The sequence below is a fragment of the Plectropomus leopardus genome, chromosome 14, assembly GCF_008729295.1.
Source record: "Plectropomus leopardus isolate mb chromosome 14, YSFRI_Pleo_2.0, whole genome shotgun sequence".
Lineage (NCBI taxonomy): Eukaryota > Metazoa > Chordata > Actinopteri > Perciformes > Serranidae > Plectropomus > Plectropomus leopardus.
In genome coordinates this window covers 29,994,544-30,014,378 of record NC_056476.1, presented here as the reverse complement: position 1 = coordinate 30,014,378, position 19,835 = coordinate 29,994,544, and the positions used below count along the sequence as shown (strand labels likewise).

Genomic DNA, 19,835 nt, shown 5'->3' with positions numbered 1-19,835 from the left:
CAGTGTGTAAGATTTAGTGGCAGCTAGAGGTTAAGGAACAGAACTGCAACTTCTATCATGTGCCAAGCATGTGGAAGTATGGTGGCCAACACAAAATGCAAAAATGTGAAGATTTATAATAAATCCATGGCTCAGTGGGGCATGAAGCAGAGAAAACTCTTTTTCAATGGTGTAAGATAGCTGTCAAAAAGATGTAGCCATAATTAATCATTCTTATTTGTAATTTTAACAATTTCTATCTCAAAAAAGTTGTTTTACACAAAATTCTGCTGTAATGTACATGAATCTGTGAAATTGGGTTTGAGTTTGGATTGTTTTTATGAGTAGGAGTGTAAAATCTGAGTGCAAAGTCTTATGAATACAACTCACATTTCTACTACTACGAAGTCTTCACTGTGAGCACGAATCCAAGTTTATGGGTATGAATCCAAAAGTGCTGAAACTGAGGTCACAGTCAGGTCTCAGGGAGAGTAATCGATCTGCGATTCCTCCAACTGAGCATGCGCATTCCCCAGAGGCAAACATAGAGGGCAACAGCGTACCAAGTCCTGAGAAACATCACAAGTAATGTCAGTCATAATGTGCATTGCATAGCCATTATTTATTTCATAAAATCAAACCATTATGTATAATATACATTTCTTGGAGTCACAAACTTATTGCTTTAACTTGCAAGCTATTGCAAGACATTTACATGCCGACGATGCTATCTTAGTGCTATTGTTACTGGGATTAGAAGTTGGCCAGTGCTTAATTATTTTAGTTAGTTAGCACTGAACTGCATGATAGGAAACATATAACATTACCCAAAACATAATGCACTGTCCCTATATGTTCATCACCACAGAATTAACAATCATGCCACGTTTGGGATGATTTGGAGTGACTTTTTTGTGCTCTTTCAGACGCCTTTCACAACTGTTTAAACCTATAAACCTTTGAGTAAATTTGTGCGATTTCATTCAAAAACATGGAGGAAAAGTCAACGAGCAACAAGAAATGTTCAACAAATTGCAAGAAATGAGTGTATATAGAAAATTATTTTCAAAAAGCTAGGGAAAACTATATTATGAGATTTTTATTATATATTGAAAATTATGTTACAGAATTCTTATAATTTTTTAAGCACCTTTGGGACATTTCTTTGTTTTGTTTTTACTCCCCATTGACTTTTCCTCCATGTTTTTGAATGAAATCGCACAAATTTACTCAAAGGTTTATAGGTTTAAACAGTTGTGAAAGGCATCTGAAAGAGCACAAAAAAGTCACTCCAAATCATCCCAAACGTGGCATGATTGTTAATTCTGAATTTTTTGTACTTTTTTCTTGCAAATTGTTTGGATCACTTCTCCTTGTGTTGCTCGTTGCTTTCTTCCCATGGAAAGACATCAATTTCAAAGGGTTAAAAAGCGTTTGTTAGCTTGCTTGTTTGTTTTTTGTGAAGTGGAAAAGGTGCTACAGTCATTTGTGCCATAGCTTATGTAAAATATTGATTAAACTTTAAATAAAAAACAAACTTTTACAACATGGTCAATATGTAGGCTCGCATTTTATGTATTTCATTACTTTTCAATCTTATTTTTAACTCTAACTTTACATCTTGGAAGTCAAAACAAAACACAAACAACAAGAGACAAAGGGTTTTATTGCACTTGACTGGTGCTGCTGAAACAATTACAACAAATGAGGTTCCAATACAAAAGCTAATATTCTTTTACTAGGTCAGGCCTTTCAGTGTCTTGGTGGTTGGGGGTGGCTGGGATGGTACTGTGGCCATGGTTACTGGACACGCACACACACACACACACACACACACACACACACACACACACACACACACACACAAAGTCTACTGTATCCTTGTAACGACCTTAAACTGTCTTTCCTTAAGTCCTATCCCAGGGCCTTCCATGTGTTTTAGGACTGTGGCCGAAGGGTGACGTCACCCAGCAGCACCAGACTCAGGCTGTCTGAAGAGCAGGGGTTAATAAAATATATTAAGGGTGTCAGTATGAAATAGATCCAAACCTTTGAGGGACCTCTGAGGGCCTTCCATGTGTTTTAGGACTGTGGCCAACGGGTGATGTCACCCAGCAGCACCAGACTCAGGCTGTCTGAAGAGCAGGGGTTAATAAAATATATTAAGGGTGTCAGTGTGAAATAGATCCAAACCTTTATGTTTTCTTGCACACTGAGTCACTTAAACCTAACTCTTATTGTTATTTGAATTTGAAAGGAGGTTCAATTCCAAACATAAAGTTACATATTGCTCTAATCCAGACCTAATTCTTATCTAAATAATATTATACATTATATGTAATAGTTACCTAATGAATGTTAATGCTAATCTTAACTCTAAATTAGGTCATAAAATAAATGGTTGTCTTCATTCTTTCTCTGGGATCACAAGATGATTGTCATCATCATGAAACAATTATGCTTTGATCTCGAGGGTGAACAGGGTGTAACATATTTCATTATCTCCAGCTTGGTTTGGTCACCATCCAAACAATATATGAATCTGCTTTAATTTCAGCATTAATTTAGCTTAGATTCTAATTCACCATTCACCACTATCAAACACTGCAGGTAACAACCTAAACCTGAATGAGCCCTTGTGTAAGTAATGACAGGCTGTAAAACTAAGCTGTGTTTCCATACTGAATACTAACTGTGTAGACTTTTCAGATCAGTCAATATGCAGACTAAAAAAGTATGTTTCCACATGGACCTGAGTCACATGACTTGGACTCTAGCCAGACTTTTTGATGACTTTAGACTTTTTTAACAAAAAATAAAACAAAAAAAGACTTGCAACTTGGTCTTTTTCACGAACAACTCGTGACTTTACTTGGACTTAAGTGTTTTTACTTGAAAATACTTGATCCGGTTGCATCATGTTCATGTTCAAAATATCAACTCTGTCAGTTAATTACACCAGTTCTTCCTCCTAAATACATCTCATCAAGTACTGTGCTTACACACACAATTTTAAGGTAGTGGTATTTCAAAGACTGATGGACATCTGGCGCTGCACAGATTGCATAATTTCCAGATGGTACAAAAGTAGGTGGACTTTTTTTCATAGTGCTGGTAAAACAGAGTACCAGGACCATTAGCATACAGACTACACTGCATGCAGTTAGTAAACAGTATGAAATTAGGACTCAGCTCTAGTTCTCACAAGGATAAAAGTACAAAAACACATCCACACACACACACACACACACACACACACACACACACACACACACACACACACAGACATGACTCTGATGCAGTGTGCCATAGATAGGGCTGACCCACTTTGTACTGAGCTGGAGTGAATGGGTTTTTTGCTGCCCTTCAGTGAGGGGACGGAGGAGCTGTATTAATATCCAGAGTAAACAGAGACTTGGTCGGCTGGTGAGGAAGAATGATCTAACGAAGGATGCTGACTTTGTCATAGTGCTTCATTACAGACATTGTTCCAAAATAACATTTAGAAAGATATTTCATTGTAAAGCATTCTCTTTCCATGGACAAGCTCAAGCAGTCACATAAAACATATCTTTGTCATAAAACCTTTTAAAAATCCATTATGAGCCATAAAATATTACAAATACATAATCTGCCTCAACTATTATACAATATAGAGCTGGGGTGAGTACAAGAGTTAGACTGGACTCTCTGCGGGTTAAAAACATTTCCATACTGGTGAGTTGTGTCCTTTCTGTATGAGCACTTCCACCACTATCTTTGGCAGTTTGTAGTACCTTCCCAAAGTGCAACAGATCAGAATTCTACTTCATAAAATAGTACAGGTACATATGCTCAAAAAGCACATCTGTATCATATATATTCTCATATTCACTTGTCCTGCTTCAGATCAGCTATCTCCAGTTTTATGATCAGCCTAAAGTACCTTTACTTTATCATCTTCATCTGGGTTAAATGGCTATTCAGATAAATCCATAATATATATCTCTATCTACAAATCAGAATGCTGTACAGTCTTATTGTCCTACAGTGTCACTCAGCTCGGTCGGCTTTGCACAGCAATAAACCACTAGCTTCTATATTGTCGTGTCTTTAAACAGGAGCAAAACTCCAACACAATGTTAGGACCACAGGTAGTAGATTTTCAGAATAAAATTGCAATATTTTGAAAAACAATGTTGTGTCACACAAATAAAGCCATTCCTTTATGATTAAATGGTCAATAATTGTTAAAAAAAAAAAAAAAAAAGTCACAACTTTACAAGAAAAAAATGTCTTAATATTAAGAGCTAAAGTATTATTTTAATAAGAAAAAATCAAATTATTAGAAAAGGTCTCGATTTAACAAGGAGTAATGAGTTATTTCTTATACAGGGCTCCTGCAGCTTAAGGCAAATAATTTAAGACTTTTTTATGCCAATTGGAATGAACTTTAAGACCAATTTTACTATAAAAAAAACAAAACAAAAATACCAAAAAAAAACCCATGATCCATCATCATTGATTTAGGGACATTTTTGCGCAAATGTGTATTGTGACATAAAAAATAGTGAATAGCCCATGTTTTCTTTTCTTCTATTGGCTGTCCTGATTTGTGTGATAATAATGCGATGGGCATTTGGTAGATTATTTTAAAAAAAAAAAGTCACTATTTATTTTGAGATTTTATAATGAAATGTTAGAAAAACTATTAATAAAATTCTATTTATCATGCCTTGAGCACTTAAAAGACTTCAAGGTCACACTTTTAGAATAAGGAATTCAATGTGTTAATTATGAACTTTCTGTAGAAATGCCAATTTCTCTTCATAGCACTGACTTGACACTGTCTCTTGAAATAGAATGACTTATTCGCAAAATAATTTTTTCTTCATAAAACCAAACGTAATTTGTAATATTTTTTCCCCCTTTAACGTGACTTTTTTTTCTTTGAATTTATAATTTAACTTATTAAATATGATTACTTCATTCTTGTACTATTTTATTCTTGATACATTATGACTTGTAAAATTACATCTTTGTGTTGTAATACATTGCCCTTGTTCATTATTTTTCTAAGAATGAATACTTCATTGTCCCAACACATTTTTCCTCTCAAAATATTCACTTTTTCACTTTATATTTTTAGGCTACTGTAATATTATCATTTTTCTATTTGTAAAATAACAATTTGACTCTCTCAGTGTTGTTTAACTCAAAACATTGCAGTGTTTTTCCTTAAAATCTCAGACATGATTTTCCCCAGCGGAGGCCCTAACACATTGTCATACAGATTACTTCAAGCCACATCAAAAGCTAAAAAGCAGAAACCTAAAAAGCTGTAATAGTTTGAAACACAACATGTTTTAAATGCCTTCACTGGTTTGGGAGTACAGTCAGTGTGATGAGAGGAGGAGGAGGAGAAGGAGAAGAGGGAGGAGGAGGAGGTGGAGTGGCAGTTGAGCTGTACGTGTGTGTTTGTGTGCATGTTTTTTTTGGTGATGGTGCAATAAAGTTTACATATTTGATAAAATTCTGTAACTATGTGCGTGTGTGTGTATGTGTGTGTGTGTGTGTGTGTGTGTGTGTGCTTGTGTGTGTGTGTGTTCAGTGGTTGATGTTGAGCAGCAGGCTGGGCAGTGTCTTCAGGTCCATCTGTGGCAGCAGCCAGAAACAGTAGAGCAGCAGCCACAGCAGCAACAGCAGATAGAGCTCTGAGTTCTCATTCCACCTATGAACACACACACACACACACACACACACACACAGAAAGAAAGGGGAGAGGTCCGAAAAAGGTCATGAAAGGAAAAAAAAAGTAAATATAATGTTTGCAAGTGTAGCAACCTGTTTTTACAATCCCTCCAGGTTGTTACGATCACAGCAATTAACGTATATTCAACCACTCGCTGTGAGTTCTACATAACCTTGCAATTTCGTCCAATCACCACAGCTTTTCCATGAATTTGATGATCATGGTTTCCCATGAATTTCACCAATCATAGCAGTCCCTCCACATCACCAAATTTCCTTCCTTGTTTCTGGTTAAAGATGCAGACAAGTGCAACACAAACATCTCACATTCACCAAAATGACTGCTAAAGACCATGCAAGATCATTTCCTGATGTTCTGCACAAAAGCAGGGATAAACTGTTTTGTACTGCTGTGCGTTGGTAGCACTTTATAAACATTAACAGTGGCAAAACATTGCATTAACAGTCATTTACAGTCCCTGTTATATGGCGGCTGATCTCATCCTCTGCTCAGAGGGTGAGGAGCTCCTAAATCTTTGTGTCGTTTGTGGACATTATCTGTCGCTGTTCTTCCTATTTGGTTTTAAATCTCCCAGCACACATAAAGGCCCTGGCACACCAACCCAAAGCTCAGCTGACGGTCATTTTATCAACTGTTATAGAGATAAATTATTCTGTAGAGCTGCTGTTTATATTAGACAGTATTTGAATTTGGGTTGATTGCTGTGTGTTGTAATGTTTTTAGTCAAACTGTGAGTATGAACGTAACTTTATGTTACATTACCTTACGTTACGTTACCTTACATTATGTTACGTTACCTTACCTTACATTACATTACCTTGCGTTACGTGTATTTATGTAATGTATATAATGAATTATTATAAATGACTATAATGGAGACCCCAGGAAGAGAAGCTACTGTTTAAAACAGAAGCTAATGGGGATCTTGGAAAAAAAAAAAAAAAAATGACTTGAGTTTGATATGAGTCATAAATTTCATACTTCATTGACTAACACTAATAAATGACTCTTCACTTAAAAGTCGTGAAAGCCTGGTTTAGTACACGTAGCTAAAGAGGAGCAGAGATCTTACCAGAAATCAGAGTCTGTGTTGTCAGCCTGTCTGGTGGCTGCAGTCCCAGCTGTCTGATTGTCCTGTGAGTGGTACAGAAACACAAGCTTCAGCGTCAGTGTGGAGCATCAGAGAGAACATGCAGCCAAGCAAAGCAATCAGTCCACAGAGGAGGAAATGGAGCATCAAACCAACCGTGGACTGAGTGAAGCGAGCTCCCTTTCTGTGGCGGAGAACTGGAGGGATCTGGCTTTCATCGTGTCCGCCGGAACTTTTACTGTCACACCTGAAAACACACAGTCTATTAGTTGAGGTCTTGACAGGAGAGAGCAGGAACAGGAAATGAACGGTGAAAGCCATTCTCAATACTCTGACTGTGGACCTTTAACAAATAATAAGAATATAAAATCGACACTGAAAAGCTACTTTGCCATTTTTGTGGCCACAGAACTTTACAACAAGCTGAAATTCACAACAAGCTGAAATTCACAACAAGCTGAAATTCTCAAGTGTCTGACATATTGTGGCTTTATAAAGTTCATATGGCGAACATGTTAGCAAGCTAATGTCTGTTAAACCCTTTGAAACCTGGAGTGACATCCTTGTGCTGCTTTTAGTTGCCTTTCACAAGTATTTAAACCTTTAAACCAAGAGCATTTTGATTCGATTTCTTTCAAAAACATGGGAAAAAAGGCAATGAGCAACTGGTAGAAAATGTTCCACAAATTGCAAGAATTTAGTAGATTTAGAAAATTATTTTTTTTAAAATGCTAGGGAAAAACTATATTTAAAATTATCATAATTACATATTTTATATTATGTTACATATTTACTATATTTTTAAAGCATTTATTACAGTTAATTTACTTGTTGTTTTTTTAAACTCAAATGAATTTTCCAGTAATTTTCTAGTACTTTTTAATTATTTTCTGTTAATTTTAGGGTTCCAACATTCACTCATTTGGCAGGAAATTTTCCATGAATTGCAAGGCGTAAGCAAATTTATTTATTTATTTTTTTAAACTTTAAAAAAAGAAAATATCTAGGAAAAAAAGACAAAAATTTATAATTACATTTATATTTGCCATAATTACATATTTAAAATGATGTTATACTATAAGCTACTTATACTTTTGAGCATTTTCCATGTTATTTCTTTGTTGTTGTTGTTTTTTTTAATTATCTTTCTTTACTTTTTTTCCTAATTCTCAAATAACTTATGTACTTTTTCCTTATTTCTTACTGATTTGGGGTAGTTTCTTCTTTCATTGTTCATTTCCTTCTTTCAATGTTTTTCAAGATATTTTTTTCCATTTTCAAAGGGTTAAGCATCCAGGAGACAGACCAGCATTAGCTTTTATTTGTGGTTGTGTGTCTGGATCGAACATCCACCCTTATGGTAGGAAATGTTCCACGAATTGCAAGAATTTAGCAAATTTAGAAAAAAATAATCTAGGAAAAATATCTTGGGGAAAAAAGAAAAAAGCTAGGGAAAAACTATAATGAATAATAATATAATACATTTTTAAGGCAATTTCATTGTTTTTGTTTTTTCAATACTAATTCTCAAGTAGTTTTTTTGTACTTTTTACTTATTTCTTCTTCTGGCTTTTGAAAAATATCAAGATATTTTTTCTCTGGTTTCAAAAGGTTAAAGCAAACTGACCAACATTCACATTTGTTTGTAGTAGTGTATCTGGCACCAACATTCACTCACTTTTAGCTCTGTTTTGGTCTCCTCCGACTCCTGAGAAAACTAGGGTTTGATTTATGACAGTCTGAAGGATTATAATTTTAATTAAACTGCTAAACATCAACAGAATCAGGTTCTCTTGTACGAATTAACTGGACCACATTAATGTGTGTGACCCTGATCCCCTCTCTTCATACTGCAGTCTCTCCACCCTCATAAGGCCTGTCTCCATTCCCATCAGCAGCCTCCATACATAACTGTGCTGAGTACATTTAAGGAGATATCTGAGCAAAGTGAGGGAGCGCAGGTCAGAGCAGTCCCATCCATTGCCATAACACTGCTTTCCCCCAGGGTCCACTGTGTTTCTCATGTACCCGGGAGCTGCCTAAGAATAGAAAGCCTACCTCACAGGCTCTGTGTTTTCCCTGGCAGAGCCTGAACTCTGCTGCTCAGCCTGATTGAGATCTCTGCCGTCTGCAGGAGCATCAGCACCCCTGAGTCCTCCTGTCTTCTCTCCGGGCAGCAAACAGTGTTCCTGGGATTCAGAGGCTTTGTCAGCCTCCACGTTGGTCATGGGGATCACCTTATAAGAGTGAGAAAGACATTTCAACAACTGCTGTCCGAACAGCCTCAACAGTCAGTTTGTTTACATGATGTTAGAAAAAAAAGTCAAAGTATTGGGTTAGTCTGATTAAAATTGGACTTTTAAAATACATCTAAACATGTTAATCAAACTGATATTGGACTAAATTGAATTTCTTCAAATTAGACTAACACACACAAATAATACCAGAAAGAAAGAAAAAAATCCTTATTTAGGATAATTTTTGCAATTCAAATGTCATAAATCATTCATTCATGTATTATCTGTAACCATAACCCAGAATTCTCTTGCTGTGTGCACATCTGAGCCACCCACATGTCATAGCACCAGTTGAAATGTATACAAGTCTATCACAGTGTGACATTTTTATTGACTGAACATTTATTTGTTGAAACGTATGGACTTTTAATCTAAAAAAAAAATGTGCACACAAAAAACACCAGACACAAACGGCCCAAACAGGAGTTAAGATCATTTTCCTGTTTCTGTGAATTGTCATGTTAACTTGCTGCTACTTATAACTGCTAATTGCAGTTTTCAAGCAGCATTCACTGTTGGTTTAACTTTGTATGTTCGGTTTTTACTATAAATCATTAATAAATACAGAGAACATGAGCATGAGTATGTATCACAGTGACAGCCTAAAGCAGCATCAGAGGAACAGAATGATGTGATTGCTGCTGATAAATGTCAGCTCATCTGGTCATTAGGTGAAATATTGTGCAAGTGTGAAATGTCACATCGCTTCATGTTCCTGTTAGGGCAGTTGGAACATTACACACACACACACACACACACACACACAGGTCACTTACTTTACACTGACAGAAAAAAACACAGCAAAGCTACCCAGAAAACTAAGACTTGTCTTGATTTAACTTTGATGTACTCAATGAACTTATTTATCAAGTACGAGTAAAACTACAAAACATTCACCTGTTTTAGATTTTAAAATGTGAAAATTTACAGCTTTTATCTTTTTTATGTTAATGTTCACTGAATCTTTTTAGGCCACCAACTGAAAATAGATAATCATAATAAGTACAGTTTTTTTCCAAAGGAGTTACCACTAAACCTAAAGATGTTTACGTGCAAATGGTGCCAGCGTATAGTTTACCATATTTATCTACTAAGTTTAGTGCATTCTTGAGCAAACATGCTAAACATAAATAAAGCTGAGTATGGACCCCTAACAGTTAAGATTTAAAAAAATTAGGGTGAGATGGAATTTAATTGTTTTTCCACGTATCTGGTCATAAACCAAAGTATTAGACCAATGGATTTTTCAACCTGATAAACTGGTGAAAATTCTCAGTCATCCAGTTTATGGTAATTCTAAGTGCTAAATTGTAGGCAGCTGGACTTGCCTGCGTTTCTTGAAGATGTTTCACCTCTCATCCAAGAGGTTTCTTCAGTTCCAACAGACTGGTTAGGATTGTTTGTTCATCAGTGTCTGTTCATTTTCAAGAAACTCAGGCAAGTCCAGCTGCCTACGATATAGCACTTAGAATTATGACCTGATGATGGCGCTAGATGAAAAGTCAGGGGATCACTAAAGTTAGAAGAATTCCTCTTGTGGGTAACATAAATATATGGACCAAATCTTATGGCAATCAGTCCAAAAGTTGTCGAGAGATTCACTCACAACCAATATTTTAAAATAACTAACTAAGACAGCCGCACTTTGTGCATGTGCATTACGTTTCAGACAAGTGTGCAAGTAGGAGGACAAAAATAACAACAATGGTGGACTATAGAGCTGTGTTTGTGCTGCTGACTCTACTGAAATTATTAACACTGTCGGCTCTCATGCGTGCATTCGCCATCGTCTTTTTGTTTGTTCATACTCACTCCTCTCTAGAAGAACGCCTTTATGCGCATGTGTGTCATTACAAAGTCACACCACCAACTACTAGCCTGGCATGCATACTATAGCGTTTTGGTGATTTTTGCGGAGCTGTGTACACGAGGATTGTTTTCACAATGAACGCAGGTTTAAAAAATAAAATTTTAAAAAACACAAAGAAAAAAATCTCTGTCTTTAGTGGGGCTGTTCTCATCTAAATGGGGCCTAAGACTCACCTATAAATGGCCCAAAACGACACTGAAATTAAACTGAAAAACCAAGAATTGTTAAAAAGCCCAATTATATTTGAAACTGAAATGGTCTGATTGTCGTGAGGTACTGGACTCACATTCACCTTGTCACTGGAATCCACTCCGTTCCTGCAGTCTTCATCCAGCAGGATGAGTGATTGGTCAGACTGAATCTCTGAAACTGGTGCCGGCTGGAGAGCAGATACACTCAAAACTGAAGGCCAACTCTGCATTTCAGTGTCAGGTGGCTCTGTGAACATGGGCTCCTCTTTGTCAGGGTAGAACAGATCCATGGGTTCGATAGGGTCACCAACTAGATCCTCTGTGGCAGGATTTTGATCAAAGTCTGTATAAAACAAGTCCATGTCTCTTGACAGGCTACATGAAATTCCTGTTGTACCATTTAGTTTCGAGTTGACTGGATCTGATGTTTTATCCTGTGTGGTCGCTGTTTCATTGTCAGAAAAGATGTCAACCAGTTTGTCCTGGTGTCCATCTGGTTGACCAGTTGAATCTGGACCCTGTTCAGTATTCACAGGCTGAGATTTAGCATCTGTAGAAGAAGTCTGAGAAATCAAGTCTTCAGTGCTACCTGTTTGAAAGTCATGATCAGGGGACTGACATTCCTGTTTGGCTTCGCTTATTTCCATGTTATCTCTTGTGCCTGCATTGGATGATGCACTGATGTCATCCAAATGTCCACTTTCTGTGTCCCTTTTTTGTTTGGAAGCTTTTAGTTCAACATGTTCTGATACCAGGGAGGAAGGAATCTCAACAGAGGCTTTGTCAGCGTTGTCACTGGAGTCACAACTCAAGTCATGTAAGTTTTGCGGGCTGTTGACATCTGAGTCAGTTCTCTCTGCCTGATGTACCTCATCATCCTCAGCATGGTCTTGTCTTTCTGGGTCACACATCTCCTCCTCGTCCTGCTTCTCTGGCTCACCGGAAATAGAGATCAAAGGAATATTTATACTCGTGTTTTGGTCCAGACTTGTTTTTGGAGCTCCATCTTGGTTTGTTGGATGTGTGTGTGCTAAAGTATCTGAGCTAAAGCTTTCTTGAGGATCTAGGCCGACTCTTCGCGCTCCCTCACTTGCTCCATCTTTTTTTTCTACAATTCCTGTGTCCTTTTTCTTTGAGATCTCTGAATCCTCTCTTGACTCTGCTTTGGTCTCCTCTGACAAAGAATCTTTTTTCTGACATTCAGTTTCCATTTTTAACTCCTCAGATTTATTTCTCCCTTTCTGACTTTCAGTTTGGCCATTTATTTTTCCTTCGTGATCTGCTGCACCCCCTGCAAAGTCCACAGCTTTCTTTGAACTTTCCGGTTCTCCAGTTTGCTTGAGTTGGGACTGGTTAGATTTATTGCTTTCAAGGTGGTTTTCAACACCTGAGTTGGTCTGTATTTCTGCCTCATGCAGTTCAAAAGAAGGCTCTTTGCTCTGAATCATATCCATCTGTTTAGAGTTTACTTCTTTTGTATTCTCCGCTTTGCTATTATCAGGGACCTTTCCTTGATCTATGTCCTGGTTGAACATCTCAAGGTTTGCCTCTTTCTCCCTCTCTACTTCTGCTTGCTTTTTCTCAGCATGCCCTTGGACTCTCTCCTGGGTGCTCTCCAGTGAGCTCAGTGAGTAAATCCCTTCATCAATATACGACTCCGAAAGGGACTGCTCATCGATGGCTTTATCCTCTGTGGATGGGACAAATCCTTCATCAAGAGGAGTGACCTCCACAGGGGTGGCACGATACACATCCCAAGCCGTTCCGCTGTCACATAAAGAACTGTCACTTCGGCTTTCACAAAACTTCTCTGGCGTCATCCCAAATTCACTGTCCACCCAGGAGTCCGGTGAGCTGATTGCAGAGTCACCAATTATGGACTCAGTGTTTACGGACTCTGGCGCAGATGAGCCTGTGGGCAAGTGAGAGTAGGACAGTACTGGGGAGTTGGAGGTTGAGCTGGTTAACACCTCACTGGCAGAGTCCTTAGGCTCTTCAGCCACACTGCTGGAGATGTCTTCCATGTCGGGGGAATCTGCTAAGACGTCTTCACTGGACCACGAGCGTTTTGCTGCTGGCCTGACTCGGTGTGTCACTGTGCTCCTGTCCTCTGAAATGGAGGAAATTAAGATTTTGGGTGGGGGATGAGCACAGGCCCTCTGGTACATGTAGGACCTCTCCTTCACCCTGCTTCGATGAGCGCCATTTCTTATGTGGTTGGAGTCACTGTCATGGAAGTTCAGTCGGCCCATGGAGACACTCCTTTCAATCAGCTGGCTGGGCTCCTCAGGCTGAGACAGAGAGACAAAGAAGTTGGCAGAAGTTTATCTGTGATCACGTTCAGAACGTATTGTTTTGCCAAAAGTTTACGTCAAACATGTCATCTGAAGAAATCATTCTCACCTCCTCTATGCCGGGGAAGTGCTCCAGGAACTGTGCCACATACGTCATGATGGATTGCTCATCTGGTGCATTGATGGTCACATCTGGGCATGGGGCAGAAAAAGAACACGTACCTCAGTGGCATTTTTTCTTTCAGTGTTGGCAATTTTACATGTCTAAATAAAACCATGTGTCATTTTTCTGTAAAATGCACATCTGGTTTTGCCTTTTTATAGTTTTGAGCAGATGTAGCCAACGTGCAAGTGCCAAAAACTGCAATTCCTTGAATTACCACTTTACATTTTTACAGCAGAAATAAACCTGTTTACAACCTGGTACAAAAAAATATGTAAAAATAGATATTTTCTTGTTACCTTCAGGTTCCAATAGGCGTGGGATACCCAGGCTGTAGTGGGCTATCCTAAAACCATCCTCCAAATTCTCCTTGGCCGTCCTCAGTAGTGCCTTCCTCATGTCCACCAGGCTGGGGTCAATGGACTTGATGACAGCCAGGAAGGCCAGACCACTTGTCCAGCTCTTCCCAAAGTCCTGCACTGCCACGCCATACCTATGACAAGACAAATTCAGTGATCATGGCCGGTCCATAAAACCACCAAACAAACTCTAAGACGCAGACACGCTAGTGGAGAAGGAAGCATGAAAGTTATGCTTGTCCCCTCTTACTGTTTTGGTGAAGCTGAGCTTGCAGTCCATCGTTATGTACCATACATTCACCGGAAAACACTGTAATACTATGAAATTGTTATATTTTTTCAAATTTTGAAGATCTAAACATTTTTATTGAAAGACCAAACTCACTTGCGTGTTCGCTTCTGTACCCACTGCAGCAGTTTCTTTATGGCCTTGCTGTGTTCTCGCATGGCCGTCGATGCCGACTTTCTCTCGTCTAAGGGTGGGTTGCTGTAGGACGTGTCAGAGTCAGAGCTGGTGGGGATGGACGAAAGGCTGGATGTGGATGGGAACTGGCTCCTGATGTTCCCAGTGAGCTCCTTAATCTAAAAGGAGACAAAGAGTTGGATTCTTTTTCCCTTTAGTCAACTGCTTTTTCCATCAGTTCAACTCCTGGGTATCAAATGCATCAATGTCTCTCCTGCAGATTATTTATCCAAGTGTATAATGCTGACTATGTCTTATACACAATACCCACAAAAAGACTGACTTTGAACAGAAACTATTGCAGGTATGAAGTCGAATCTGTTCTGGCTTAAGATTCTGTGAAAAGACGTCAAACAGGTAAAAGGCTCAGTCAATAAAAGGATTTACTACAGCGTGGTTATGGCCATGACACACAATGTTATCAGTTCAACAGATGACTAACATTAATGCAGAATCAAAGCCCTTTAAGCACTCAGAGGATCTTTTCAGTGCTGAACAAGTTTTTTGACCCTAGAACAGGATCAGTTTACTTGTCATGGTTATCCTACTCAGCCTATGAAAACAGTCATGTAACGTCTTGTGTGGCTTTGAAAGAGCTTTATAAAGTCTGAGAAAGTAACTCTTAATGCAGACTTGAAGACTGAAGACTACAATCCCTGGTGACAAAGGTGTATCTCAAACTGGTTGACCAAAATGGGTTTTTTGTGCATGCCATCATGCAAGATCTTCATATTTTTATACATCAACTGGTTGAGACAGGCATTTCCACACTTACTGGAAGCAAACAGTTATTCCATGATTGAGGGGCACAAGACCATAATTTGTTTCCCTACTGGGATGTTTAACATTAGCACTTTTTTTTGGTATTTTTTTGGCATTTTAGCCTTTATTAGATAGTACAGATCAACAGTGTGAGGGAGGGAGAGAGAGTGGAGATGACATGCAGCAAAGGGCCTTGAGTGGGAGTTGAACCTGAGGCTGCTGTGGCAAGGACACTGCCTTTATTCATGGGGCGCCTGCTTTATCCACTCAGCCACTGACGCCCCAACATTAGTACTTTTTAACGAACTTCCAATCAATGAACAATGCAATCAATTTGAAGCCAACAGAGTAAAGTTAGACTCAGAGAACTGGTGAATGGTTGGGGGTAAGGCATAGGTTATGAGCTATTAGTTCTGATTCATTTCAACTGGGATGATTTCATTTTATAAGGACACTCTGGTTCCTCTGAGCTGTTAAATGACTGAACCTCTTTGAGGCCATTAAAGAAGATCAGAGTATCTTACACATTAATACCATTCATCCCAGCTCAGACCTGGCAGTGCAGACGGCTTAATACAGTCGAATGCCTCCACAATGAGAGGACAGTCTGTGTGAACTGCATAGATAATTGTTTCCTCATGGTGTCTGTCCAACGCATTGAACCGCAGTGAGTATTACATAAACTACCCAGTGAGCTGCACTTTGATGGGCTTTTGTGAATGGAAAGTCCAAATGCTGTAAAGTAGACACTTTATTCTAACTCTTGACCTAATTTTGAGTGAAAGTAGAGGCAAAGGAAAGGTGGGGAAATGGAAACTTAAAGTACAGATGAGAGAGGATAAAGACATTAAATGAGAGGATATATTTTTTTAAAAATGGCAGAGAAAATGAGATTACCTGGAAGAAGAGGATTATGTTCCAAATGAGTCCCAAAATGATGGAGGAGTTTCCATCGGCCACATCAGCTGCATCGATACTGACCAGCTTTACCTGGGAACACATGGATGTATGAGCTAACAGTAAGCTTGGGCGGTATCACGGTATTACAGTATACTAGGGTATTTAAAAATTTCAAAGGTATTTTTTTCAATATCGTCTGAAGTATAGGTGCTTCTCTTTTCATAAACACATTGTATTTAGTCCACAGCATGCACCACCAGAGCCCAGTCTCTGGCCTCTACTGGTGGAACAGGCTAAAGGAGCTGAAAGACACAGTTGTATCTAGAGGTGGAGGCAGAAGTTACAGGACTGTGAACAGTCGGCACCCAACAACAGCAGAGACTGTGTATTTTACATCTAACTTGGTAAATTAAGGATTTATTTCGACCAAACCGAATCTGGTGTCTGTTGGAAAAGTGGACTTATCAACTGGATAACTAGCAAGAGTAACCAAGATGGTTTGAGGTTTATTTTGTTTTTGTTATTTGAAGAAAATATGTTTTATGATGAATTAACAAAGCAACTAAGCCTCGTCAGTCTTCTGTGACCGAGAGAAGTTGAAGTCAAAAGGTGCACAGTCGTATTTCTCAATTTAATAAAGAAAATAGCGTGAGAATATTACTTTTCTTAACATTTTGTGTTGTGCATTGATGAGTCCAAAGGCTGAAAGTCAGTAGCGCACCCACCGTCAGGGGTGGAGTGGGGGTTGTTAGCGCCACACACTTATACTGGCACATACCATTTACCCTGGTGAAATTTTATGAAGGCATCAAGGTATGAAACACGATATACTGCCCCAGCCTAGCTAAAAATACAGCCCATCAAGCTGCAGTCATTCATGCTACCTGCTGTGGCACTCACATTTCTCTCCTCCAGGAAAGACAGGACCTTGGCAATGTTGTTGAGTCTGAAAATTCGATGGGAGGACTTCTTGAACCCATGAAGCTGGAGGATCATTCAGAACAATAAAAGTATTATATTTTCCAATCAACACAACCCCTCTTAATACCAGTAATGCTGAATGAAGAAGCTGGTAATATGAGTAGGCCAACGATCAGCCAAACCATTATAACCAATGGTGAGTTTAATAACGATGAGCATCTTGTTACAATACAGTGTTCTGCTGGGAAAACTTTGGTTGTGGCATTCATGTTAATGCCATTTGATACTTCCCCGCCAAAACACTGTTGATCCCAATACAAAAGAGAATTCTTTGGATGCACTGATACCTCACCTCGCAATCCACAGGACTCAAATAAGCCCTGTGGAGCCCTGGTGCGAGACACCACAGGACACCCCACAGACATCCTGTGCTCATGCAATGACAGTTCAGAGCCGAGTCCGATCCAAGGAGGCCTCACCATCATCACAGCATGTCCCACATATACTCAATCATATTGGGATCTGGAGAATTTGAGGCCAGGTCGACACCTTGAGCTATTTATCACATTCCTTGCTCACAGTCCAGTCCTGAGCAGTTTTTGTGGTGTGACATAGTGCATTGTCCTTCTGTACTTGGATTGTAATGATGTTTGGGCGGGTGGTACGTCTCATGTGTCCTCCACATGAATACCATGACCAAAGGTGTCCCAGCCTAACATTGCATCTTAATAAGATGACCAATGTAATTCACTTTATCTCTCAGTGGTTTTGATGTTTTGGCTGATTGGTGGACAAATGATCTGGCACTAAAAAAGTTTCACCAGTTTGCAGCCGGAGAGCTCCTCCAGCAGGGCCATGAGGATGTGTCCATCCTGTATGTCCCGGAAAAGGTCATGGACCTCGATGGGTGGGTCGCACTGAAAATGGAGGGAAAGAAAGATGGAAGAGAGAGAAGGGAGAGAAGAGAGGTGAGAATTAGAGCTGCAACACTTGGTAAATTTACAAGTGCAAATGTATCTGTCTAAGAACACAGTGGGCACAATTAGTTCTAAATTCCAACATTGTGCAGCCGTTCCTTTTAAACACGTTCTTCAGCTCACCACAAACACCACTTGTCTGTTTCAAATCACTGCCACTGAAAAATCACTGTGGCACACTTTTAGTAACAATAAGAGCATACACAGAGATGTTTATACTGGGAAATTTGTAGAGCTGTACCGATTAGATGGTTATAAAGCTTCACTCATGATGCTGACATTGGGATTCTGAATCAACATTTAAATGCTACAACGTTGTTCTTTTTTAAATGTCTGTTCATTCTGTATTTCTGTGCAGTTGCAGATGAAGATTGAAAGATAAAAACAAAAAAATAAACTGCACAAGTATTGTTAGTATTATACTCTTTGAAGAATTAGATTGCAATGGTGGCTCTGTAGGATTGTCACTAGGGTTGCTTGATAATATCAACAGCATCAGCAGATATTGTCTTTAAAATTAAATATTGGAATCAGCCAACAAACTAATTTTTTTATTGACAAATTGAACATGTACAAAACATCAACCCTAAGTTATAGTATTTTTCTTATTTTGCAAAATGACTGAATATTACATACATTGAAAAGCATCATACTTAATGTCTCCATCTGCTGGTCGGCCATCATGATAAAGGTATGAATAATATGATGTTAATTACACTGCAAAAGAGACTTGATGATCACTACAATTAGCTTGGGAAAAAAAATGACATATTAATATCTGTATTGTTATCAGCCAAATGAGTGTTTACATATCGGCGTATCGGATATCTGCAATAATAAAAAAAACAATGCCGTGTAGCCCTTATTGTTATTACTTTTGTGATCTAAATGTTTCCAAGAACTGCAGTGTGTTCTAAAGTCAAACATTTTGAGAAAATATTCTGCTGAAAAGCTTTCTGCGAAAAACCTCAGCAAGAAACTATTAAAGAAAATATTTAAAGACATTCGGTGCAGCCCTAGAAATTTCAGCATAGTCAGATACACTACCAGCTGACACAAGAGAAAACTATGCAGATTTATCTTCAATCTAAAATCCGTCAGTAACCCACAGCATGCACAGCCCGAGCCAACATTTAGCCCTGTTATCACAACAAGCGATTACTAACTCAGGCATTTGTCAACTTGTCTATATACGGTGGATGGGTGAACGGTGGCGGGGGGGTGAAGTGACTGGAACTTTCCAATATGACAGAAGACAAATGTATGATTGTTTATTATTGGGTCAGAGATTTGATGTGGGGCCAAACAGTGAGTAAGAGAAGAGAGGCTCATTGTGTGAGAGAAAACAAAAGATATGATCAGACGCTCAGACTCTGCTCACCCGGACTCACCCCTGCTCAGCGACTGAAAACAGAGACAGGCATCAAACTACAGCGTCTGCAGTGTAAACACAGTGATGTAAAGACCATGTGCAAATGGACAGGTGAACTGGCAGGCAGTGACACCATTACTGTGATTTCATAATGACTTTGCAGTCAGTTGATAGTTATGGTTTGTCTGACATTAATCCTACTGACTGATACTACACTTTTCTGTAAACTTGACATATATTGCACATCTGCTGGTGCAGGATCAAGGACGACATAGAAGAAACTGCAGTCAGAGCCTGGATCAACATCACTTTTGCTGTGCTGCATTCAGAAGCCTTTCACAATCAGTGAAACCTGTTGGGTGGTCAGGGTATGAAAGTATAATTCGTTTAAAGACGGGATTGAACTGCATGAAAAACGAGAAAACTGAAGTTCAGAGCCATTTTT

The 19,835-nt window shown here is 38.8% G+C and overlaps 1 protein-coding gene across 1 annotated transcript in view; it reads right to left on the bottom strand.

Annotated features, from left to right (window-relative positions):
* Window positions 1-4,887: 4,887 nt before the first annotated feature.
* The window catches only part of clmna (calmin a), a 63,038-nt gene continuing 48,090 nt past the window's right edge, over window positions 4,888-19,835 (bottom strand). Inside the window, exons 5-15 of the mRNA XM_042500842.1 lie at window positions 17,863-17,958; window positions 17,021-17,104; window positions 16,118-16,210; window positions 14,381-14,577; window positions 13,936-14,129; window positions 13,583-13,665; window positions 11,275-13,470; window positions 8,880-9,058; window positions 6,978-7,068; window positions 6,804-6,865; window positions 4,888-5,689 (exon numbers count right to left, since the gene is read on the bottom strand). Coding sequence (XP_042356776.1) covers window positions 5,566-5,689; window positions 6,804-6,865; window positions 6,978-7,068; window positions 8,880-9,058; window positions 11,275-13,470; window positions 13,583-13,665; window positions 13,936-14,129; window positions 14,381-14,577; window positions 16,118-16,210; window positions 17,021-17,104; window positions 17,863-17,958 — 3,399 coding nt within the window. The 3' untranslated portion in view covers window positions 4,888-5,565. The remainder of the gene's footprint in view (window positions 5,690-6,803; window positions 6,866-6,977; window positions 7,069-8,879; window positions 9,059-11,274; window positions 13,471-13,582; window positions 13,666-13,935; window positions 14,130-14,380; window positions 14,578-16,117; window positions 16,211-17,020; window positions 17,105-17,862; window positions 17,959-19,835) is intronic.